This window comes from Heptranchias perlo, chromosome 22 (genome assembly GCF_035084215.1).
Source record: "Heptranchias perlo isolate sHepPer1 chromosome 22, sHepPer1.hap1, whole genome shotgun sequence".
NCBI lineage: Eukaryota > Metazoa > Chordata > Chondrichthyes > Hexanchiformes > Hexanchidae > Heptranchias > Heptranchias perlo.
Genome location: NC_090346.1, coordinates 7,922,443 through 7,948,087, shown reverse-complemented (window position 1 = coordinate 7,948,087; position 25,645 = coordinate 7,922,443). Strand labels below are relative to the sequence as shown.

The following is a 25,645-nucleotide window of genomic DNA, read 5'->3' as shown; positions in this document are numbered from 1 at the left end:
AGTAACTTTTTTTGAGGATATTTAAAGAGCTGTACTGTTCAAGTCTGGGAGAGTCAGTTTGGAACTTCCAAGAGATAAAGTTCAGAGTAGCACATCTCCCGCTGGTAAGAAATACAAGAAAAAGAGTGTGCATAAAAGTTATTTACAAATGAGCATCTTAGCATTTATCTTGAGACCTTTTAAAGCTTAACTTTCAAAGAACTAAATAGAAGGATTTCTGCAGTAAATATATGAATGTGCTATAATAATGTGATTCACTTGTTCATCTTTTGTTAAGTAAATTTGCTTAATTATTTAAGCCTAAAATAAGGTCCGTTGTGATGTTCCATCACATATTGAGGATGGGAGAGCGATTTATGGAGGCATAGAATACTTCCAGCCACAAAAATAATTAATAAAAAGGTTGTCCTGTTCATTATCCTAGACGAGTTACTGAAAGCTAACCTAGATATCAAGCCTAATGTATTCTCAAAGGCACCTGTTAGTGAGCTAAGATACGGGAGCTGACAAACCTAGAGTACAAAATGTGGAAAAGACCCAAATATGTAACAGGAGAAGTCCTTTCCTCATCTTCTAATTAGATTAAAGTAGCTGTTATTTTTGAGCAGTATGTTGTTGATTAAACCTGACCTGCTTTCACTGCTCATTTGAAAGTAATGTTTCCTTTTCTTTTAAAAACAGATCCCTCGCTGTTGGCACCAAATCCGGCTACAAGTTTTTCTCCCTTTCATCGGTGGATAAATTAGAACAGATCTATGAATGCAGTAAGTCACCCAAATTGGATTACTAGTATTGAAAACACTTCTGAGAATGCAGTTTAAATGTAAAAATTGCTGTGTTCCTCATTACTGTACTGTTGTAATAAAAGCCAAATTACCCATTTCGAGGGGTACATTATCTTTCTGGACAGTGGAAATGTTGGCAGTGAGGTAATTAGGCCATTCCAGATGCGCTATGTCAACAATATTCTCATTTTGAGAAGAGCAGATGCCAAACGTAACCAACAAAATATTATTTTTAAATGAAGAAAAACTGCCTACTTCTACCTCCATAACATCGCCTGTCTCCGCTCCTATTTCAGCCTATCTGCCGCTGAACCCTCAGCCATGCCTTTGTCACCTCGTCCTCCACCCTCTATAAACTTCAATTCATCCAAAACTCTGTTGCCTGTGTTCTATCATGCACCTAGTCCCATTCACCCATCAACCTTGTACTCACTGATCTACTTTGGCTTGTGGTCCCATATTGCCTCATATTTAAAATTCTCATGCTTGTTTTTAAATCCCTTTATGGCTTGGACCCTTCCCATCTCTAATCTCCTCCAGCCCTGCAATCCCCACAAACAACAACAACTTGCATTTATACAGTGCCTTTAACATAGTAAAACATCCCAAGGCATTTCACAGGAGAGTTATCAAACAAGATTTGACACCGAGCCACATAAGGAGATATTAGGACTGGTGTGGTCAAAGAGTTAGGTTTTAAGGAGCATCTTAAAGGAGGAGAGAGAGGTAGAGAGACGCAGAGGTTTGGGGAATGAATTCCAGAACTTAGGGTCAAGGCAGCTGAAGGCATGGCCGCCAATGGTGGGACGAAGAAAATCAGGGATGTACAAGAGGCCAGAAATGGAGGAACACAGAGTTCTCTGAGGGTTGTAGGGCTGGAGGAGGTACAAAGATAGGGAGGGGCAAGGCCATGGAGGCATTTGAACACAAGGATAAGATATTTAAACTTGAGGCGTTGCTGGAACGGGAGCCAATCTAGGTCAGTGAGCATAGGGGTGATGGCTGAACAGGACTTGGTGTGAGTCAGGATACGGACAGCATAATTCTGACTCTTGCCACTGGTCTGCATCAGTTAGTCCCAGGTTAAGGTTTAGCATCAATTTTTAGATGCAGAGTAAAGCTTCAGCTTTGCCCAGCAGTGCATTTTTACCCCAGTCTCTAAAACACTCCCTCTTGCACGATTGTTGCATTTCCTCTTATACTGAATTTCCCTGTGGTCTCCCTGAAATAAATTTGTTAGCTTAACATAGAAACATCGAAAATAGGAGCTTCTAGGCCATTCGGCCCTTCGAGCCTGCTCCGCCATTCAATATGATCATGGCTGATCCTCTATCTCAATACCATATTCCTGCTCTCTCCCCATACCCCTTGATGCCTTTTGTGTCTAGAAATCCATCTAGTTCCTTCTTAAATACATTCAGTGACTTGGTCTCCATAGTCTTCTGTGGTAGAGAATTCTACAGGTTCACCACCCTCTGAGTAAAGAAATTTCTCCTCATCTCAGTCCTAAATGTCCTACCCCATATCCTGAGACTGTTGCCCCTCGTGCTGGACCCCCCCAGCCAGGGGAAACATCCTCCCTGCATCCAGTCTGTCTAGCCCTGTTAGAATTTTATATGTTTCAATGAGATCCCCTCTCATTCTTCTAAACTCGAGTGAATACAGGCCGAATTGACCCAATCTCTCCTCCTACAACAGTCCTGCCATCCCAGGAATCAGTCTGGTGAACCTTTGCTGCATTCACTCTATGGCAAGTATATCCTTTCTTGGGTAAGGAGACCAAAACTGCACATAATATTCCAGGTGTGGTCTCACCAAGGCCCTGTATAACTGCAGTCTGAATAATGGACTGTTTTATCTGTGGATGCCACTCGCCCTGAAAGCTGGCTTGAAACTGCATATCCTAGTTTAATTTAGGAACGTTACAGTCAGCAGAAGAAGGAAACTTTTATAATAGCAGATCTCCTGTGGTGTTGTTCTGGGGTCTGGAGAATGGCTGTGATGTTTAGCTGAAAATCTGGCCTGCCCCTTTTAACTCACTGTTCAAGTATTCCCGGTGGGAATTCAGGTAATTATAGATGCTTGTAAATTCTTCAGGTGAATTGGAAATCAGTAAATCGTAAATTTCGGGTTCCCAGTTAGAAGAGCCCAGGATGAGATGGGCTCATTAGGATCATTTTGCATCTGTAACAAAGTGTAATGAACGTGTGTTAGATGCAAAATTTGATCTGTCTTTATAAACAGTACTTGTAGCATTCATTTTCTCACTGTCACATTGTAAAGAAAAATATATAAAGAAAGGGAATTGTTCGAGGATGCACACCTACACTTTGACAGAAGAATAATACTGTGAGCGGAACTTTGCAAGAACTTTCCAACGACAGGTCCTCATATGCAGCAGGCAGCTTATCGGGAAACCATGGGTCCATTGAGCTGAACGGGAAGAAAATTGTTTTATATTATATTCTAATGATTCTTTGACTTGGGAGATTTGTTTATGTAAATTAGCCTAGGCTGAATTCAAACCTATTTATCAGTCTTGTGTTTTAACTGATTGTGGCACATGCTCTAGTAAATAAAATTCTTGCAATTAGTAATTGAAACGTAATAATGAATAATGGAGTGTCTTTTTTGGACAGGAGAGTCATTTCAATTCAGTTGAGTGAGCTACAGTTAAATACAGTTTGTATAAGTTTAATTTACAGGAAATTTCTGACTTCTTCACAGATATTTAATGTAGCTTTTTTTCCCCTTAATGTCTATATACAGCTGACACAGAAGACATATGTATTGTGGAACGACTGTTCTCCAGCAGTCTAGTAGCTATTGTGAGCCTTAAAGCACCCAGAAAATTGAAGGTTTGTCACTTTAAGAAAGGAACAGAGATCTGCAACTACAGTTATTCCAATACAATCCTGGCAGTTAAACTAAATAGACAGGTGAGGATCTGTGGCATAATTTTTCAAAATCACCTTTTGCGTAGTAGCAGGGCTTAAGGAACCAGTCTTGCAGGAATATATCTATAATGTTACTAAAATCTTGCAGAAGCATTCACTTCCTATAAATGTAACATTTCTTGTAACACTCTCCTATCATGATATTTCTGTCACACCTGGCTTGTCATGTTTAAGCTTTCATGTTCATTTACATGCCTCTTATTGCGTCTTCCCAGCTTCATCTCTAAGGTGGGTGGCTCCGTAATGATGTCCTTCAGAGTAACACCCATGTGAGGTGTGCAAAAATTGTCCTCTTACCCGATATTCTCCATTATTGAGCAACTCTGAGCCTTCTGCTGCTTCCGTTGTGCCCAACTGCTGGTGCCTCTAACCTCTCTTGCCTATGCTGATCCTGCCCATTACTGGTCCTGCCCCAAGGGCCAGTGCCTTCCCACCCTGCCCACTTGCCAGTCCCTGCTGCTGAACTGCCCCTGCTCGTTTTTGCTGCATTCCGCCTTCCCATGGAACAAAAACAAGTTCTTTGCTCAGCCGGAACTGTTTATGATTGACAAGTACATTAACAGTGCAGTAAACACCGTTAAGTCATGTAAAGTTGGTTGCCAGCTGATGAAGTCGGAAGGTTGGGCAACTTTCCAGGTTCTGGGTGGATTGGGTTAGTGCCCTGACCATAATGGGAGGGGATGGATAAAGGTACTGGGGAGATCAGGGGCCCCTAGCTTTTAACGCTACCAAAGCTTCCACCCCATCCTTAATACAGCCAGAACCTCAGACAGTGCTGCTCCCTCCCCAGTGCTCCATGACTTCTCTCCCAATTCCTTGTAGACTTTGAGACCTCCTTTCCTAGCACTCTGTGACTACCCTCCTCACCGACACCCAGGGACCCCTTCCCTCACTATACCCGCACCACAAAACACACCCTCCCTCGACTACTGCCACATCTTGAGATGCCCTCCCTTAGTTTAGATGTAATATTACTGAGTTTGCCTTAGTCTGTAGTAATTACCCATGCAATCCCATTACCCATGTCCTGGCCAAGCTTCACTGGTTCCCAGTTCTGTAGATCATTGATTTCAAAGTTTTTGTTACTGTTTACAAATTCTTTCATGCCTTTATTCTTTCCTACCTGTGTGGTCCACAACTGTATGACCTAGACACACCCTGTTGGCTTGGTGTTAATTCCCTGCAGTTGATCTTGCAGTCACTATCCCCTTGCCCTGTGGAACTTGGCACACTATATACAGTAGAATTCCCCATGATGGAATGATTCTGTGTATTAGATTACTGGCGATGCATTGCATAGAGAATAATAGATATCTCGGAGAGATTTTAAGGTTGTGATCTCATTGCAGTGTCACCTGAGCCAAGAGATATGATGCTCCTATACACTCTTTGTTTTCATATAATAAATGTACTGTAGAGTATCTGAGGTTTGTGAGGTTTTATTCCCTGTCAGCTCTGGTGAATTAAATGTCAGTGGTTGGATATTGATGCATGATGTCCACATGAATAATTGATATTTGTAACATAATTCTGTGAATTCATTAATTTGATCATTTTCAGTTGATTACCAGAAAGCCTGTAAACATAAGGTAAAGGAGTCAAGTGCTCATGTATTTTTTGAGTGTCATCTGATGAAGTTGCTATCTTATAAAGTATTTGTTGCTGTTTATAATTTATGCCGTATGTGTGATGGCTGCATCTTCCTTTACTCCACAGTTTATTTTATTCATAGATTCAATCTAAACAAAACCAACAGAAAATCTTTGGCGATAAAAATGTATTCTATGGGACATTGGTTGGACCAATATTGTATCTAGGTGAAATTTGACAGTGGCTTGACTACATTTAGCATGCTGACTTTTAAAGTGGTTAGTAGGAGAACATTTTATACTGCATCAGGAATCTTTTGTGGCACAAATGAATAAAAAATGATCTGGTGTGTTGGAATTCTGTGTTCTGTTTAGAATGTTCTTGAAATCCATATGCTATAGAGGGCTGCTTTTGCAGTTTTATCCCCTTAAGCAATGAATGACCTTTTACAACTTTCAAAATGTGCGTATTTGTCTCTTAAATCCTCCAATAATTGCTCTCCACCCCCCCCCCCCAATAAAGTGTTAGTGACCAGAATTGTAGAGTCGAATTCTACCAATTTTTTGATTTAAAATATTAGTGGTATTAATTTTATTGTTTTGTAGTATAAATATGCTGTTGTAGTTCACCAAGACTAATAATGAAATAAAAACAAAATGCTGGAGAAGCTAAGCAAGTCAGGCAGCATCTGTGACGAACTGACGAAAGGTCTTTGACCTGAAATGTTAACTCTGTTTCTTTCTCCACAGATGCATTTTCTGTTTTTATTTCGGATTTCCAGCATCCACAGTATTTTGCTTTTGATAATGACTTCTTTTCTCCCCATGTAGAGGTTGATAGTATGCCTGGAGGAGAGTTTGTACATTCACAATATCAGAGATATGAAAGTGCTGCATACCATTCGAGAAACCCCGCCAAACCCCACAGGTAATTCCTACAAAGTGTCTTCCAGCTATTGTACCAAGAGCTGGGGGAGTGATTTTATTACCAGGTTTCTTCTACAGCCTTCAGCGTATATTTTCTAGTCAACAACAGTAATAAATCTGTTTAATTAAAAATAATGTCTAGCACGTGTCTATAATGTGTGAAAAGATTATTCATCCCACTTGTCTGATTGGCTGAAATATCATATTCATAAAAATGCATCAAATCACTGTTAATTGAACAATAGTAGTGATCTCAAATATTACTGAATGGGTAGAAGAGCTCCTGATCAGCATGCACACAGGGAAACTAACAAAAAGCAAAAGAAAGTACCAATCAAAGCAGACAGTTTAAAAAAAATCTACAAATAAACAACTGGAAAGGAAAAGATTTTTTTTGGAAATGCTTTAAACTGCCATGTTGCTATCTCAATAACCCGAAGGAGATACAGTGCTAAAAATAAAACTTCTAACATAATAAACACAAAAATCAATTCAGGGAAACAAAATTAATAAACTTACCCACAGAATTGACTTTTCTGCATTTGAAAGCTATGCGGTTTCCTTCCAGAGGCAGCGCTGCCCATCTCCCTGGAGCTTTGAGTTCTACTATATTTCGGGTGCTTATGTTGATTTTTCTGCTAATTTGGAAGCTAAACCAGGTATCAGATTACAATGCACAGAATGTACCAATATTGCTGCGTATGAACCGTTCTATGAATCGCTCCTAGAATGCACCAGTGTCACTCTAATGGAGAACAATTCCCAAAGTGCACAGTCATCATTCTATACGTAGCACTCTGGTCTTCCTATGTCTTCCAGATGAGGCTTCAGGCTGCCATCTTCTGCTTAAACCGAGTGAGAAGACAGGAGGCTGTGGCACAATCTATGAATAACCAATGTTGCTATCGTAAGAAAAAAAATCTGATGCTTTATCCTCCTAAGAGGCATTTGTTAGCTCACTACCATAGATATAGTTGGAGAGAGGCAGTCTTTTGGAAAAATCTGGGTAATAATTGCAATGGACATTGTTTTGAACCGGTTGTATACTTGGTGTAATGTTAATTATTCTATCTGACTATGCCCAAAATGACAACATTGATTACACTTCAATTTCAGAGGTCTTTACCAATCTCTTTAGAGGTTGGGCTTCTTTCCTTTTGATCTGATAGAACATCAACTACATTTATACAGCGCTTCTCATGGAAAGGAACATGTTATCGTGCTTAATGGGGGTCACTGAGCAAGAAGTAAGAGAATTTGAAGGAGCATGAAGAGACGTTCAAAGACATGGGATTTTAAAAGGCTAATGAAGGTAGCGAGCGTGGTAGCCAGCCATAGTATTCTTTGAGGAGAGTTCTACGGGTCAGGGAGATAGTGACTGAAAATGGGTCTCTGATGGTGGAGTGGAAGGTGAGCAAAGAGGAACAAAGACTGTGGGCTGGGACACTTGGCTGGAAAAGATTACCAAAATAGAATGGGATACAGTCGCGGAAGAGAAATCAAAATAGACTAAAATAGTGAGCTTGGTTTCAGGGGTCTTCACTGAACATTTATGAGCTCTTTTGAAGTACTTTTGATCTAATTTAAAAAGGAAGGTTATGCCTAGATATGGAATTGCAACAAAATAAACCCTGAGCTCCCTCAGCTGAGTGATTTATCCAGTGAGTAGCTGAGCCACACAGACTAGGAAAGATCCATGTTCATTCCTCAGTCTGTGCTGAGTTAGCTGATCTCAGCTGGCATGACGGTAGGAGCACTACAATTGGCCTTGGCCTTCTTGGTAAGGGTGGGAAAAATATGCCGGGTTTCTGCCTCTGGTTAAAAGCTGGTAATCTCTATTGGGTGAGATACTGGAGGATGTCTGCCATCTGTATTATTGTAAGGAGTCAACAATTTCAGAAGATTTTAAGAGGCTGATGAAGGGGATAAAGAAAATAAGGGGAAGGGAATCTTGGAGGTACTGGTAGATTTTGAGGTGAAACTGTCTGTTTTGGTACAGAACACACGTGTTCCCGGGAAGCTAAACTTTGAAAGAAGCCATTAGAATGGAACAAAATACTTCACAGTGTGAAATCTAGGGAGAGGTGCACAGATTTTCACTTGGTGTACCACCATCGTTAGTTTGTATCCCATTCCCCTGTGAGGAAAGAAATACTTTTGATCTGCCGGACATGAAGATATTCTGGAGTTATTTTTAAGTTTACAGGTGTTTGCCGCTTGAATAAGCTGAAATTGAGTTTGATAAGTGAGATGTTGAAGACTTGCTGTGTACCATGAAAACTCCAAATATTAAAGTGACTGACTGACTGATTAGCTAGAAGGAAATAATGTTTTTCACAAACTAAAAAAGCTATAAGTTCATACTTGTACCAAACAACATATAGCGATAGCTACCCAGTTTGAAAAGTGATTAGGATTTTATTTGAATAGCCTTGAAACTCCACACTTCCTTCCATCTCACATCTCTATCTCACATCTCACACAAGTGGGCATTTTTAATGTGCAGGACTAGATAGTGAGTGCCAGCACACTATTTGTCAATGGAGGACATCAATATTCTGTTGGAAAATAGACTAAATGGAATAATGGTTAGCTACGAACAGCTGCCATTGAGGTGACTGATATGATTATATGTGGTTTAGTAAGTCTTCAAACCCATAGGCAGCTGCTGTTCATATATAGAATCAGTACTGCACTATTTGGGTTAATTGAGTTTTGTTGTACTGTCTTGTATCTTCCGTTACTGCTGTCAAATTTTGCTATTTGTGGTTTTATCTTTATCAATCAGTTTTGAGGGCAGTGACCTAGCTGAGTAAGATGTGTTAACAAGATTTTTAATGTCTTGAATAGTTTAGAAGTTGTGCTGCTTTGATTATTCTATCTGACCATGCCCAAAATGACAACATTGATTGCACTTCAATTTCAGAGGTCTTTACCAATCTCTTTAGAGGTTGGGCTTCTTTCCTTTTGACCTGATAGAATATCAACTACATTTATACAGCACTCCTCATGGCATTCTTGTTAGACTTAATTTAAACATAGAAAATAGGAGCAAGAGTAGGCCATTTGGCCCTTCAGGCTTGCTCCGCCATTCAAAATGATCATGGCTGATTGTCTAACTCAGTACCCTGTTCCTACTTTTTCCCCATATCCCTTGATCCCTTTAGCATTAAGAAATATATCTATCTCCTTCTTGAATACATCGAATGACTTGGCCTCCACTGCCTTCTGTGGTCGAGAATTCCACAGGTTCACCACCCTCTAGCTCAAAAATGCGTTAATATAGCAATGTACAGTCGATCCTGAAGTATTTATAAAACTCATTACTAATGGTAGTTCTGTTATTTTCAGGGCTATGTTCACTTTCCATTAATAATGATAATTGCTACCTTGCGTACCCTGGAAGTGCAACAATTGGGGAGGTACAGGTCTTCGATACCATCAATCTGGTAAGAAGTTTCACTGCATTAATTGTATTTATGTATTTAACTTATGGAATTTTATCTGATATAACTTTTTAAATAATATATCACATATTTTCAGCATATACAGAGCTCTGCTTCTAAAACTGCCCCAAAAATTATGTTAAATGTAAGCAGAATGGTTTATTTATCATCCAACACTGCTGATTTGCAGACTACCTGACTCTTTTCTCAGCTGGAACACCATTGCCTAAGCAGGAAATTTTAACTTGGAACAACAACAACAAATTAAACCTTTTACAGAGCTTTACAGGGGGTGGAGAGGGAAAGCAACAGATAATGAACAGGAGCTGGAAGAGAATTAGGTGAGGTGAGCAAAGGCATGGTCAAAGAAGGAGGGTTATGGGGGGAGCACAATCAAAGGATGAAGGTTTTTTGGCAAGCTTTTAAAGATGGCGAGCTTAATGCAAGACAGAGGGCTTTAGGAAGAGAATTCCAGAGGGCATGTCTGAAAGCTCTGCTGTTAGTGGTGGAGCGAAAGGTGGGGGGTGGTTGGTTGGTGAGTGAATGCACGGCAGATCAAAATCTGAAAAGTGGGGGGTACAAGATGGATGTAGGGCTGGAAGAGGTTGCTTACGTAGTGTGGAATAAGGTCAGGGAGGGATTTACTAAATGAGAACGAGGATTTTGAAATTAATATGCTGGGAGTGCGGAACCAGTGGAGGTCAACAAGGATATGGGAGAACTTAGTCTGGGGTAGTAAACAGGCAGCAGAGTTCTAAATGAGTTGCAGTTTGTGTCGGGCAGAATTTGGGAGATTAGCGAGGACAGTGTTGAGGAATTTGAGTCTAGAAATGAAGAAGATGTCAATGAGGATCTTGCCAGCAGTGGAGGTAAGGTTTGGATGGTGGTAGAAATATGTGATCTTGGTCATGGCCTTGGTGTGGGGTTTGAAGCTCAGCTCAGGATCATACAGGATACTGAGTTTGTGCACAGTTGGGTTCAGCCTGAGGTAGCTGCTGGATAGGGGAATGGAATTGGGGTCAAGGGGTCTGTTTCTGGTGAGGGCTGAACAAGATGTCTTTGGTTTTGCTGATGAGCTTGAGAAAGTTCTAGCTTATCTGCAACTTGATGGCAGATAGTCAGGTGTCGTAATGATAGGTGTAAAGTCGAAGGTGGTGGTAGAGAGTTAAAAAGGAAACCCAAAATATCTGACCAGACGGGTCCTATTTCATCCTTCTTTAATTGCATAAGTGGCACAAATAATGGATTTTTTTTTTGTCATTTATTTTTTATTTAAAAAGGTTAGTGTAAATCTGTATTGAAATAGCATCAGCTAGTCGTGACTCTGGCATGTCTGTGTTACAATTCAAGAGTTCTACCAATACTATTTACCTGGGAGTCACAGGAAAAGGCAAGTTCCATAAGCGGACCCACATCTGCTACGATCCAAAATTTGTAACCTCGTGCGTGTCATGCATGGGATAGCAGGCTGAGAGATTAACAATTACCTGTTTAATGCTATGTTAAGTATTGGACACCCATGCGGATTGCCCGCTATGTTGTGCATCTGAAAGGCATAGACCATATGTCCGTAAGGCCATGTAATTGAGACTAAAACTGATAGTGGAGTTTATTTACAAGAAGTATAGTTCTGCAGAAGAATACAGCAAGAAACTAGCAGTGCAAAGATTGTCCGTAAGAGGTTAAATATCTTCGGAATGTATTTCTTATGCAGTCTGATAATCTGCAAGCCTTTTGGAGGACACTATTTTTTGTAAATTTCCTGATGAGATGCTTCACACATGCACATACAGTCTAGCTGTCACTTCAGGCTCAACTGAAATTGAATTGATGAAACAGGGAACACCCACTACCATTTCTCTGTGTCTCCAAGGCTGAATACCACACACAAGATTGTAAGAGTTATGTCCCACTTGGCAAATGTGTTATTACAGTTGAAGAGTATGAACAACAATCTTTTGACTGAATGTTGGCTTTGTTTATCTTTGACACTTGCATATCAAATAGCTTGGTTCCAAGGACAACTTTAAAATGGTCTAACAGGTGTCTACCAGTTTTATATGCTTTTAACGTATTAAAGACCTGAAGTACTAGCCCAAGTTAGATTTGATTAGAGTCTGATCAGTCTCATTAATAAACTTGGCTACCCCTCCACCTGAATGAACTAATATGGCGATGGCTCACTTCGGGCTCGTAATGAGCGTGCACTTTCTGCCCACCATATTGGAAGCTTGAGTGCCTGTTTAGTGCCGAAAAATGAATGTGCCGCCCTCAAATTTCTAGGCCTGTGTCTTTTTAAGAATCTTTTTTATAAAAAACTACAGACTTGTTTTAAAACTGTCAATCCACTTCTGAAGCGATGGGTGAAAATAGTGGACATCCTGTATATTTCCCAATATGTAATTTACTATAATCGGGCTTACATATTGGGTCTGGGCTGCGTTAACCCTAATACGGTGGAGAATAAAGAAGCTGGTTTCAGTTGTAAAAAAAACTGCTTATGGTAACACAAGTAAAGATGTTGAGAAAGCCCAAACTGTCACCATGGCTTTCGCCATTACCATATATACAAAAATGGAAATACATGTAAAATACCCTCATATCTACTGGATAAAATTTACCTGCAGCTACAAGAAACATAAATAAGTCATTGCAAGTTTGGTGGCTCTGTTATCTCCTAAAACTACTTATCTACTTTTTTGCCAACTAATAGAAGGGTGATGAATGGCCATTTACTCAGTTAGTTAGTGCTTCAAGCATTCTGCAACCCTGTTCCAATTTACTCCCTATCACCATATCTAATTTGTTGAGCTCCTTCATTTACAAAGAAATTAGTCTCTGTGAACATAATACCCTATTTTTCCTTTAAGTGGTAGGTATCCAGAATCCTTGCCCCTTAACTCTCTGACAGTCCAGAGACGAAAAGCAGTTTTAATCCCATTGTTTTCTGGTAAGGGCATCCTACGATTTGGCAGGACATCATTCATCAGATATGATACACCAAACTAAGCTTAAAATTTGAAACTTGTATCTCTGCATAGTCAGATTGTTCTTCACTCCAGGAGGCTTTCAATGTTCTGCAAGTGATTTTAAAAAACATGGGGCACTAAATTGGGACGCGTAGCACCCATTGTTTCAGCGCTACACAGCCTCTCCGACATCCAAGATGGCGTCTTGGATGCACACGCACGTTCCTGTGTGACGTGCACCAGACTCCATCTTGATATAGGAGTTAGCGCAGATAACAAACGCTAGAATCATGTAAAGTAGGGAGAAAATGGCTTCAATCAATGTGCAACGCTGATTTAAAGTGATAGATATCATTTTGGGACTTAACACTCAACTCAACACACAGTCTTAACCCCGACCATCTGAACGTGCCTTTGAGTGCCTTGAGGACTCCCACCAGCACTATTTAAAGGAACCATGCAGGATTTACAGGTTAGTGGCTGGATTATTGCTTCTGGCTGCCGAGATATTTGTAACTGTTTTTGGAGGTCTCCTAGACTTCAATACTAGGACGCGGGGACATAGCTTAACATTTAGAGCCAGGACGTGCAGGAGTGAAGTTAGGAAATGCGTCTACACACAAAGGGTGGGAGACGTTTGGAACGCTCTTCAACAGACGGCAGTTGATGCTAGCTCAGATGTGAATGTTAAATCTGAGATTGATAGATTTCTGTGAACCAAGGTTATTAAGGGATATGGGGCTAAGATGGGTATATGGAGTTAGGTCACAAGTCCACCATGATCTCATTGAATGGTGGAACAGGCTTGAGGGGCTAAATGCCACTGCCATTTGCTGCCTCTTGATATGCGCCACCTTCTCCTGCAAGAAAGTGGGACGTGTGTCTGGGTGACGTGCCTGTCATGGTTGAATAGCTGCCAGTGTATGTGGCCTGTGAGTTGTGGGTGGGCGGCTTGAAACAGTGGTAATGTGTAAGGGTTAGAGGAAGCATCTGATGGGAAGAGTTGAGTACTGATGGAAAGAGTTTATTGGTATGGGGGGGATGTAGTGCGTGGTGCAGTTGGTAGGAGACGCCACTTGACAGTTGACCTCACTCACCTTGACCACTCATGTCAAAGCTTTGAACTTCTTCCTGCACTGCATCCATGTTCATGATGCTCTGCGCCTGGCATTGACTTTGTCCCCTACTGCCTCCCAGTGTTTTTTGAGTATATGTCTGGAGGGCCTCTTGCCCCCCCCCTCCCCTGCAGATATAGGATGTCCCTCCTTCTGTCCACCTCTTGCACCAAGGTCTCTAGTGCATCAGCAGAGAACCTTGGTGCATGCACTCTCGCAGACCTGGTACCAACTCAGATCGGCAGATTGGTGAGGTTGAGGATGTGGGATTTAGTATTGCGCAACCTTTATTCAATGTTTTAACATTAACCATCAGTGTGTAAACATGGGGATGGGATCTGCATCTGTGTTTTATGATGTCTGATCTCTGTTCAGACTCCATGCAGACAGTAGACTGTTATTTTCAGCAAATAACAGATACCAGCTACTTTTAAGAGATTTCTAAGAGACATCCTCCCTTTAAGAGATTGGGGGAAAGTGCAAATTTCATTGATTCCACGTGCAAGGCCTGGAATGGAACGCTGATTACAGGTAAGTGCTCCCGTGGGTCCATACTTGACTCCTGCCTGCGCAGGGTCCGTCGAGCGCGGGGTGGTGTGCTACCACGCCCAAAACGGACCCTTATCGAATTTTTCTCCCATAGTCTCTGCTCATCATATAAATACTGGTTCAGCCAATGCAATAAAGAGCCCATCTGTAAAAATTAATATTAAGAAGTTTGTGTTTTACCTTTTCAGTATTGCTAGGTGTCACTGTTGCATTTTGTAAATCTATAGGATAGTGGCTTCTAGTGATAGGAAATCTATATCGCAACTGATACAAGAATGTATTTAAGCTTGATAATAGGCAGATTTTGAATACGATGTTCCTGAAATATTGTTGTTTAATTTGCTAAGTGTGTGTGTATATATGTGTGTGTATGTATATATATATATTTTTTTTTGATACAATAGCACACCTCATTTAGGCTCCTTCTGGTGACTGTTTTTCCTTTGTAAACTTCGATTTGAGTGTAATCCAAAAAGAGATATCTTGCTTCTGATAATAAAGATGCTGGTAGAGTTGGGTCTCTGGGAGAACTATTGCCCAGCCTTCAGTGGGTGTGAATCAGCACGGCTGTAAATACCCTTACATTTGTTCCTTGACTCAGCTGTCTATTCTGCGAGGCCTAGAATTGGGTTGGTGGTAAACATAAGTGTCAGCTTCCAAATTGAGGGTGGCTGTTTTGGAGTTTGGTTTGCTGAAGTTGTATTTTAACTGTACTGGACAGCATAGTGGATGAAAACATTGCCAATTTACTACTGGATCAAGGTTGAAATCAACCCAAACAGGTAGAATGAGCACTTGCATGCATATCTTCTCTTTCTCCTCTGTGGTGGCTACTAATAATTCTGAATTGGCAGTTTCAATCTCATTTCCTATGGGTATCACTCTACAGCAAAGCAAACTTCTCCACGGTACACGTCACAATTGGTGCATAAAGAAGAAACTGTGGGACCCATTCTGTGATGTTTCTATCAAATATACCCATTTTGCATAAGTGAAGGCCTTGCTTTGGTCCAATTGACCCCTCTCATGGTGTTCTTTGTTATAATGCGAAAAACAAAACAACCAATTTTGGTTATTCTGGATTTTGTACATGCTGTTTCAGTACACATGCAATTTGATATAAATACAGTTGCACAATCAGTGACTTCGGCTGACCTGTTTAAGCCTGAAATAAAGATCTTCTGCACCTTCTACATAATATTTTACGAAAAAATGGTAATAGAATATTTTTTAAGTGTGACAAATTCAAATATCTGTATACAATTTTTTCATGGTGCTTGCAATGCGATGCCAATGAGTTGAAGGTGTCTTTGTGACCTGAGCGAATTATTGATATTGATCATATCGGCATTATATTGTAGATTTTTAGCATGATGAGATTCTGAATTATTCACTCCCTTACTTGTAAATCCTATTTGACGCTGAGCTGTTTTTCCTTGGGGTAATATACACAAAAGAAAAAGAAGATAGATTTTTTTTTACCTGTAGTGATTAGTAAACAGGATGTTTGTGCAAGGCATTTTTTCATTCATTTCTTTTTTTGTTTTAAAGAGAGCTGCTAATATGATCCCAGCTCATGACAGTCCCCTTGCTGCTTTGGCATTTGATGCAAGTGGTACGAAACTGGCAACAGCCTCTGAAAAGGTAAGCCATTTGAGGTGGACATATAACATGTTTTGCATAGTGAGTTTTACCTTCATTAGTTCACAATAATAATGTTATTTTTTGATAGACTAAACATTCAACAACAATAACAACTTACATTTATTAAGCACCTTTAAAATTTCAAGACCCTTCACAGGAGCGTTACCAAAACATAATTTGACACCGAGTCACATAAAGAGATATTAGGACAGGTGACCAAAAGCTTGGCCAAAGAGGTAGTTTTTAAGGAGCGTCTTGAAAGGAGGAGATGCGGAGAGGTTTAAGGAGGGAATTCCAGAGCTTAGGACCTAGGCAGTTGAAGGCACAGCCATCAATGGCGGTGTGATGAAAATCGGGGATGCACGGGAGGCCAGAGTTGGAAGAGCGCTGAGATCTCGGAGGGTTGTAGGGTTCAAGAGTAGAAAAGTATTCATATATGTACAAACATACATAAGTATACGTGCAATGACGCATTCTTGTGTCGAGTAATTTCAACTAATAAACTAGAAACAAGACAGCTCACCCTAGTTATATCAGACTGCAGTAACTTTAACTTATGCTGAAAACTGTTTTGCACTGAACTCGTTTGTTGTACTTCAACCCATTAAGCTCCAGCTGTTAAATTCCTTAAATCCATCCACAGGTGATTGGTGTCAAAGATCTCAATCATCTGTATTTTTTAAATAGTAGCTAATGGGTTTTAAGACCTCTGGACATTAACCATTGCTAACACCTGACTATTTGTGTCTTTCTAACTAAGTGGGTGGCTTCCTAGACCATTTCAGAGGGCAGTAAGCGTCAACCCCATAATATGGGTCAGACTGGGTAGATTGGCTGGTTTTCTTCCCTAAGGACATTAATGAACTAGATGGATTTTTATGATGATCTGTCAGCTTTACCAGATTTATTAAATTCCATTTTGCAACTTGCCATGGGTTGCTCGTCCAGTATTAGAATCACTACACTGCCATATCCGCAGCTGGAGTTGTTTACTCTAATCCTCTTTCCCTGTATCCTTTTTATATTCTTCCTTTTCAAATACTTAAGCATAAGGTGTGATGAAAAATTTAACATAAGAGGGACCATTCCTTGGCCTAGAGGTCAGTCATGTGAGCCACTCCCGGCCTTATGGCTTGTGTGACCTGCTGCTTCAAGGTGTGTGGGACTGGCCTACCAGTGTACTTTGCTTCTCTGTGGAAAAGCGCCTTGCCTGTGGCAGTTTCAGTGAGACCAGGAAGTTGCCATATAGAACATAGTGGTTGCATACCCATATGCTACCTGTTGGACATGTTGGAGAGTTACGAGTTAATAATCGAACTAACCTGTATAACTACAACTGGTCATGGAAGCAACAGGCTTTCTAAGATAAACAATAAACCAGAAGGGAACTGGGAGAAGAAAGGATGGATTATATGGCCTACTTCTAAGGTCTGTTAACCATCTACAAGGGGTGCCTGTGCAAAGAGATAGTTACTGGGATGATTGAGTGTTTAATGTATAACTTTAGTGACTAGTGTAATAAGCATAGCCAGAGGGATCACTTGACCATGTTATAGAATGGATGATTAGTAAATGAGCTGTCAATAAGCTGTTCTTGAAAGAATCCAAGAACAGATAAATCATGAAGTTTTATCTGTAGGATATACCTTTGAAGTAGTCAAACTAAGGTGTATAAGGTGTAACTCTGTATTTTTCCAGTTAGTTGGGAGAGCTCAATAGAGAGGGGGACCTGGAGCTTGTTCTGTATGTGAATAACGTCTGTGCAGTATATTCCACTATCAAGTGTCTCGTACTTAGAGTGTGTTAGAAGGAAGGAGGTCTTCGCAACTGCTCTGGTGCAATGCAATGCTGCATCAGGATGCTGTTCTACCACCTTGTGTACTGTTGATAAGGTCTATGCTCTATTTAAGAGAGATGATGTGGAGATGCCGGTGATGGACTGGGGTTGACAATTGTAAACAATTTTACAACACCAAGTTATAGTCCAGCAATTTTATTTTAAATTCACAAGCTTTCGGAGGCTTCCCCCTTCGTCAGGTGAAGGGGGAAGCCTCCGAAAGCTTGTGAATTTAAAATAAAATTGCTGGACTATAACTTGGTGTTGTAAAATTGTTTACTATTTAAGAGAGGGCATTTATCTTCATTAAATAGTATTTTGCACTCCATCTTAAAAACAGCCCTGGATTTCTTCTTAGTAAATATATTTATATACTGCTGAACCTTACACTTATTCAATGAGGATAAGATTAACACCTATTAATTGCTTTCTTTTTCTGATTTTGCTTCTTTCGCTTGCTGTTTCTGCAGGGAACAGTAATCCGAGTGTTCTCCATTCCAGAGGGGCAGAAACTCTTTGAATTCCGGAGAGGGGTTAAGAGGTAAGAAAATAGAGCAAAATTAAACTTGAGGATTATGTGTACTTTATACGTTATTGTTCATAACATAGTAAATAAACCGTAGTCACCATGGCTTTAGGTACGATCCAGCCTGACAAACCTGCTAGACTTCTCTAAGGAACTGACAACCCAAGTCGCCTGTGGGAAACCCTAGACTTTCAAAAGGCATTTAACAAAAGTTCCACATTAACAGCTCCCAATTAAGCTGAAGGCTGTAGGGATTCATAGTAAATTTTATGAATGGATAAGAGATTGGTTAAAGAGTAGAAATCAATGGTGGTTTGTTAGAGGAATGATGTTGGGTTGGGAAGAGGGAGTTGTGAGCTGGGTGCTCAAGGGCTCAGTGTTTGGAGTCACTACTGTTTCTATTTTACATGAAGCACTTGGAATCAGAAAGCCAATGCAAATTAGTAAAATTTGCAGATGATACCAAACTAGAGAGGCAGCAGAATTGAGGAAAGAAGCTCAAATTACAGAATGAGTTGGACAACATATGTAGGTGGGCAGAACAATGGCAGATAAAATTTAATGTTGACAAGTGAAAAGTATTGGAGTAGGAAGGAAAATGGGTGATGAAGGTACTCCATGATTGGTATTGAAATAGGGAGAAGTTGAAAGAGACCTAGGAGTCCTAGTAGATTGATGCTCAATATGTCCGAACCATACAGAGCAGCCAATAGAATGCTGAACTAAATAGCCAAAACAGTGGAATAAAAGTCAGAGGAAGTTGTGATTAAACGGTACAGAGCTCTGGTCACACCACACCTTGAGTATTGTGTCCAGCTCTGGTCACTGAGGAACAGACGCAATATTCAAGTGCTGGAGGCAGTGCAGAGAAGCAGCACAAGGCTGATCCCTAGTGTGAGGATGAGTTATGAGGAAAAACTGAAGAAATTTGAGCTTTTTCACCTAGAAAGGAGGCTTCTGGAAAGTGATCTTAGGTATTTAAGATAGTAAAACAAATGGAAAAGGTAAATCTGGAATGTTACTTGAGGTTAAATTGAGAGTAGGACAAGGGGACACAGGTTCAATCTAGTAAAAAGTAAATTTAAGACTGCTATTGGGGGTACTACTTTGCACAAAGTTGATTAACACATGGAATGGACTTTCAGACAAAGTAGTGGAGGTGAAAACCCTGGAACCATTTGAGAAACAATTTGATGCTGAAGTGAGTGACTTTAGGGTCTTTCGGTGTGGATGAATTAAGGTGGGCCAAATGGCCTTCCTCATTCATAATTTTCCTGTGATCTCGGGAAAGTTGGGACGTTTTCTGTTTCTAGCCGTAAAAGCACCTAGGTAGGCAAGTGGACATTCTGGCTCCCTGTCCAATTGCCTCTTCATTTATTGCCTAGTAGTGCTGATTGGTTACTTCAAAATTTCTCTTTGTATATAGAGAGGTGAATTTGCTGGTACTTCTCATTTTATTTATTAGTATCCAGTTTGAAATTTTCTCTCCCTGTTTGGGGGGACGGTGGGGGGGTGATTTTCAAATCCAGGGATTTTTGATTTTTGACTTTTCAACACAGTTTGTGTTGAGTGGATTGTGACATTTATCAAACCAAATAAAAAGAAGGCACAACATCCTGATGTAACACATTGAGTTCCGTCGCTTGCTTATGCTGCTTGTTGAGAGAGAGAAACTAGATCATTCACCAAAGGGAGAGAAGGAAAATTGGTTTCCACTTTCTGGTCTTGTAGATTTGAGTGTCTATCCAGTCCCACTGATATTTTGAAAAGTTAATATAGTCATATTATGTCATGTAAGCCTGAAAATTGTCTGCGATGTTATTGTGTGATCACTTAATGTGCTTAAATCAAATTCCTCTCTGCTATTTTAGCGGAGAGGTAGCATAGAAGAATTTAGTATGTTAAATAAATTAAGTATTCATTTCATAAGATTGTTGACATTAATTTCTAATCTTCAGTGAGTTGATAAGCAGGTTCTTTATCCGTTTCCTCAGTGTGATTTGTTTCCTGTCATTTAGGTGTGTGAGTATCTGTTCACTAGCATTCAGTATGGATGGAATGTTCCTGTCTGCATCCAGTAACACAGAGACGGTACATATCTTCAAACTGGAGACACAGAAAGAAAAGTAGGTAAACACTGAAATAATTGTCAATAGATTAAATTGACTGATCAGTCTCGTGAGTGAAAGATTCTCTGTAATGCACCATCAGTATTATGTGTACCATGACTACTTTGAAACACTTTCTAGAATGTGCTATGCAGTTGATCATTAATTTATATATCCTGTTGTGGTTAATAACAGTCACACATACATATACAGAAAACCTTGTGTCTGGTGTGTGCATCCTGTTTGTCACACTTCTTATGTGATGATTTTTCACGACTGGGTATTACTTTTAACTGTAAGGTACGCATTCTTCCCTGCCAGTAAGGGGAGAAAATCAGGGGGCTTGTCACCCTGGACAACTGTGGCACACCTTCCTGTAGCTGACTCAAATGTCTGAGACCGAGGAATAAGTTGCCTACTTGCCCCATTCAGTCAAGAAATGGTGAATGATGTGGGAGGGCAATAATTTTTTGCTAAAAAGTTGAAATGGGAATTGAAATAAAATCTTTATTCAGCAACCCCCTCTCCCCGCCTCTGAAAGGGGAGGGGAGAGGAGAAGAACTGGTCACATCCTATTTGTTTCTGAATGTCACTCTTTGTTAAGACCACAGGAAGAGCCAACCACGTGGACTGGTTATTTTGGGAAGGTGCTCATGGCTTCCACTAGTTATCTGCCTTCCCAGGTCACAGAGATGTTCAACCAGGGCAGGGCATTTGCTACAGTCCGACTGCCCTTCTCGGGGCACAGAAATATCTGTGCATTGGCAACGTAAGTGTAAAATGTGGCTAAATATTAGACACAATGGTAAGGCTGTAGAATAATCCCATCTTGGACCTTGTTTAAAAACAAAAGTGTACAGGCGCGGTTAGAATGTGGAACGTGCTACCACAAGGAGTAGTTGAGGTGAATAGCATAGATGCATTTAAGGGAAAGTTAGATAAATACATGAAGGAGAAAGGAATAGAAGGATATGCCGATAGAGTTAGATGAAGGGTGGTGGGAGGAGGCTCTGTGGAGCATAAAGGACGGCATGGATCAGTTGGGCTGAATGGCCTGATTCTGTGCTGTAAATTCTACGTTTATAGACTGGCAAATGAGCATTTCATTAGCTTTGAGATGTTAATGGTATAAAATACATCGGATAGACAGTAAGTTGTGATTTTTTTTTAATATTACAGTCTGATCAAGAAGTTGCCACTCTTGGTACAGAGATTGCTGCTTATTGGTCTGGGATAATGAAACAAGAAAATCAAGAAATAAACAGTGGAAAGAATTGAGCAAAAGAAAGCAGATAGCCAGAAGAAAAGAAACCAAAAAACAATCTGAATTGAAGAAATGGGACATTAGGAAGGATTGGAGAAGCCAGGAATAGAAAGAAGCATGAGAATGAAATCAAAGGGGATAAATAAGGAAAGATGAGATACATTTTATTTAAACAAATGTCAAGCAGTGAAAGTTATTATATGTTGATCACTTCTCCAGAAGCAGGAGAAAAAAAACAATAGCTCCTACTTATCTTAATTTGACATTTGGTTCTGATGTTCCAGAATTCAGAAGATTCCTCGGCTATTAGTAGCAGCAGATGGTTATCTCTACATGTATAACCTGGACCCACAGGAAGGGGGCGAGTGCACACTAATGAAACAGCACAAGTAAGCAACACGGCACTAGCATGCTGGAAGTACACTCGAGAGATAGCTGCATAAAATGATTATTTAAAACTCGTGGCCATAGGATGAGACCTAATGTTCTGTGATTGACCGAGAAATAGAAGAATGTGGAGAGACCCGAACAACTGAGGCAACAAATAGATCTACCCAGTCTTTTTTTGCAAAAATTATGATGTATTGTAACTCTGCATTTTAGATCCAGTAAAAATAATAATTTACCACATTTCACACTTGTAAGACTTGGACCATCTTCCTTAGAATAGCTGCTTAACTTTTGTTGTGCAGCAGAATACATCTCTTAGTTTTGCATCTGTCATATAATGTCTATTCAAACTGACTCAGCAACTTGCTGTATGTAATGTAAATTAAATAGCTGTATAAGAATGACAGCATTCACAATGAGACCAAAAGAAATATCCAGAGAAATGAATCACTGGTGCGTGATTGGGAAATTCAAGCAATCTTTTTCAAGCTATTCATTTGATTTTTTTTGGGGAGGGCCCGAATATTTTGCTTAATGTTTTCCCCATACAAATTGTCATTTCTCCAATGTTTTTCAGCAACTGTCTCAGTAGGAAACTTGTTTTGGAAATTGGTCTGACTATTTTATGCTAGGAGCAGTTTCAATTGTGTTTTTAGTATATGTCCCTTTATGAAGTAAAATCATCTTTTATTGTACATGGATCAGAATGATTATAAGTCACAGGAAATAACATGCTATTTCACCAGAAATGCTACCTTACCCACATTTTCTGTTGTTCAATACACAGATGTAATCTCATTCATATAGAAATGCAATGGTTCTACATACTGTTGATAATATGTTTACTTTTGGTTATTTTGTGGTTTAATGCCTCAGCCTCTGAGTTTTTAACTGAGCAAACACATCTGAGCATATTAACTGTATTATCGGGAGTAATTTTGTAGATCTATTGCTGTGACTTTCTGTCAAAAATAATCAGATATGGAGAACTTAACCTGGATAGAATATGTCTATCTAGTCATCCTTTGGAAAAACAATCTGAATGTACAATTGTGCTTTTCAGACACATGAATATTTGTTGAAAATATTTCTCATCATAACAATTTTATCCCCTTAATGTGCTATATTTAAAATACTAGGGTAGATTTTCATCTTCACCAGGGCTGTAACCTGGCGGAGTGGCTCGCCCACTCTTTATAAAACCTGCCTGGTTTTCATTGCATTGGTTTCAATGGGATGAAAATCAGGCAGGTTCTATAAAGGGCGGGCGATTCGCTCTGCCAGATTACAGCCTAGACGGTGCAGATGGAAATCTACCCCAGCATGTGTAACATTATAGAAGCGCTGTTGACTACTTCAGTTGGTAGAACTGTTCTCCCTGGATTTTTACAAGGGCTTCATTCACCTACTGAGAAAATCCTCTACATTAATAGTAGTTAAGCTACCAAATTAGTTTACACCAGTCAACTTGTGGGTGGAAGTGAGAGTCTGCTGCAAGTTTCGAACTTACACTCACATAATAAAATACATTTGTACCAGGTGAATTGGTGCCAAATACATTTGTTGAAGTATCATTATTAGTGAGTTCCCACACTGGAAAACCTGCAATGTTTGCATTGATAATATGCAGGTACCTAAAACAAGGAATGAGGGCAAATCTTAATTTACAAAAAGCAATTTAGAAAGTGTAGCGTTGATGATAAATTGGGGAAGGGAAGAGAGAAAGAACATAAATAGATGAGAATCAATGTGATTTTGCTACTTTTTTTTTCTGTTGAGTTTTAACGGTTAAAATTGAAATATGTTGGGACAGTTTCAGGTTGGTTGTGAATCTGCAACAGGAACTGGGTATTTTGCACAGATTAGACGGCTTCTTCAGAAGTTCAGGCTAATGACCATTGGTTTAGGGAAAATGTTTCCATCTGAGTTGCCACATAATCCTAAAAGTTAAAAAGGCAAATAGCCACATGTGAAGGTTAAAGATCAAATTCTCTGTTCCCACTATCTCTGACCAGTAGTTTTAAAACCTTATACGTCATTAGTTAGGCATCAGCTGGAGTACTGTGTCCATTTCTGGGCGCCATACTTTAGGAAGGATGTTGAGGCATTGGAGAAGGTGCAGAGGAGATTTACTAGAATGGTACCAGAGATGAGGGACTTGGGTTATGTGGAGAGACTGGGGAAGCTGGAATTGTTCTCCTTGGAGCAGAGAAAGTTAAGGGGAGATTTAATAAAGGTGTTCAAAATCATGCAAGGTTTTGATAAAGTAAATAAGGAGAAATTGTTTCCACTGGCAGGAGGGTCAGTAATCAGAGGACACAGATTTAATGTAATTGGTAAAAGAACCAGAGGAGAGATGGGGGAGAAACTGTTTTACGCAGCGAGTTGTTCTGATCTGGAATGCACTGCCTGAAAGGGTGGTGGAAGCAGATTCAATAGTAACTTTCAAAAGGGAATTGGATAAATACTTGAAGGGAAGAAAATTGTAGGTCTATGAGGAAAGAGCAGGGGAATGGGACTAATTGGATAGCTCTTCCAAAGAGCCGGCATAAACACAATGGGCCGAATGGCCGTCTTCTGGTTGTATGATTCTATAATAAAACACCGGCAGTAAGGAAAGACTGGCAGACAGTCAGTCAGTGCATTGATGCTTGCCGCCTTAAGAGCCAAAGAAATAATTTAATAAAATCACGATGGTTTTGGCCAGATTCAATGTTCCCTCCAATTATGATCCCGCCCTCTTTTTCCTCACCTCCTAAAATTCATTGATGCACACTTTTTTATTTGTTCATGGGATGTGGGCGTCGCTGGCAAGGCCAGCATTTATTGCCCATCCCTAATTGTCCTTGCGAAGGTGGCGGTGAGCCGCCTTCTTGAACCTTCTTGAATCTCCAGATTGCTTTTACAGGAGTTCTAATAAAATCTGTTACCCTACCATTGATGCATGCAACTTTGGGTCTCCCAATCTTTAATACTGGTACCATGACACTTACTTTCAGTCCAGTGATTCAGATTAATACTGGTACATCTTTAACGCAATGTATGGGAATTGATTTCACATTAGATTCTTTAAAAGACTTTTGATTTCTCTGTTATCTCTTCCCTTGCAGGCTAGATGGTAGTGTGGAGCCAGCCAATGAGATTCTGGAGCCTTCACCACACGATCGGCCGTTAGTGTCTCAGACGTATAGTTCACCTGCTGCCAAAGTTACTTATACCCCTTCGTCACCAACACAACACGGTAATGAGCTTCAGTAGTCTTACACAATCTTATTTACTGCTATTAAATTCTTGATTCATAGAAGCATTTAAGGGGTAAGTACATGAGGGAGAAAGGAATAGAAGGATATGCTGATAGGGTTAGATGAAGTTGGGTTGGAGGCGGCTCGTGTGGAGCATAAACAGCTGCCAAAGACCAGTTGGGCCGAATGGCCTGTTTCTGTGCTGTAAATTCTATGTAATTCTATGATTTGGTCCAAAGGAAAATGCACCATTTAATTGGAGGAACAAAACTTTCTTTTTCAGTCCGTGCAGATTGT

The 25,645-nt window shown here is 40.1% G+C and overlaps 1 protein-coding gene across 1 annotated transcript in view; it reads left to right on the top strand.

The window, feature by feature from the left end:
* Window positions 1-25,645, top strand: part of wipi2 (WD repeat domain, phosphoinositide interacting 2) — a 51,207-nt gene that overhangs the window by 20,433 nt on the left and 5,129 nt on the right. The window contains exons 2-11 of the mRNA XM_068002887.1: window positions 682-764; window positions 3,555-3,724; window positions 6,163-6,259; window positions 9,610-9,707; window positions 15,889-15,981; window positions 18,289-18,359; window positions 20,363-20,470; window positions 21,057-21,221; window positions 22,001-22,105; window positions 25,217-25,347. Of these exons, the coding sequence (XP_067858988.1) occupies window positions 682-764; window positions 3,555-3,724; window positions 6,163-6,259; window positions 9,610-9,707; window positions 15,889-15,981; window positions 18,289-18,359; window positions 20,363-20,470; window positions 21,057-21,221; window positions 22,001-22,105; window positions 25,217-25,347 (1,121 nt within the window). The remainder of the gene's footprint in view (window positions 1-681; window positions 765-3,554; window positions 3,725-6,162; window positions 6,260-9,609; window positions 9,708-15,888; window positions 15,982-18,288; window positions 18,360-20,362; window positions 20,471-21,056; window positions 21,222-22,000; window positions 22,106-25,216; window positions 25,348-25,645) is intronic.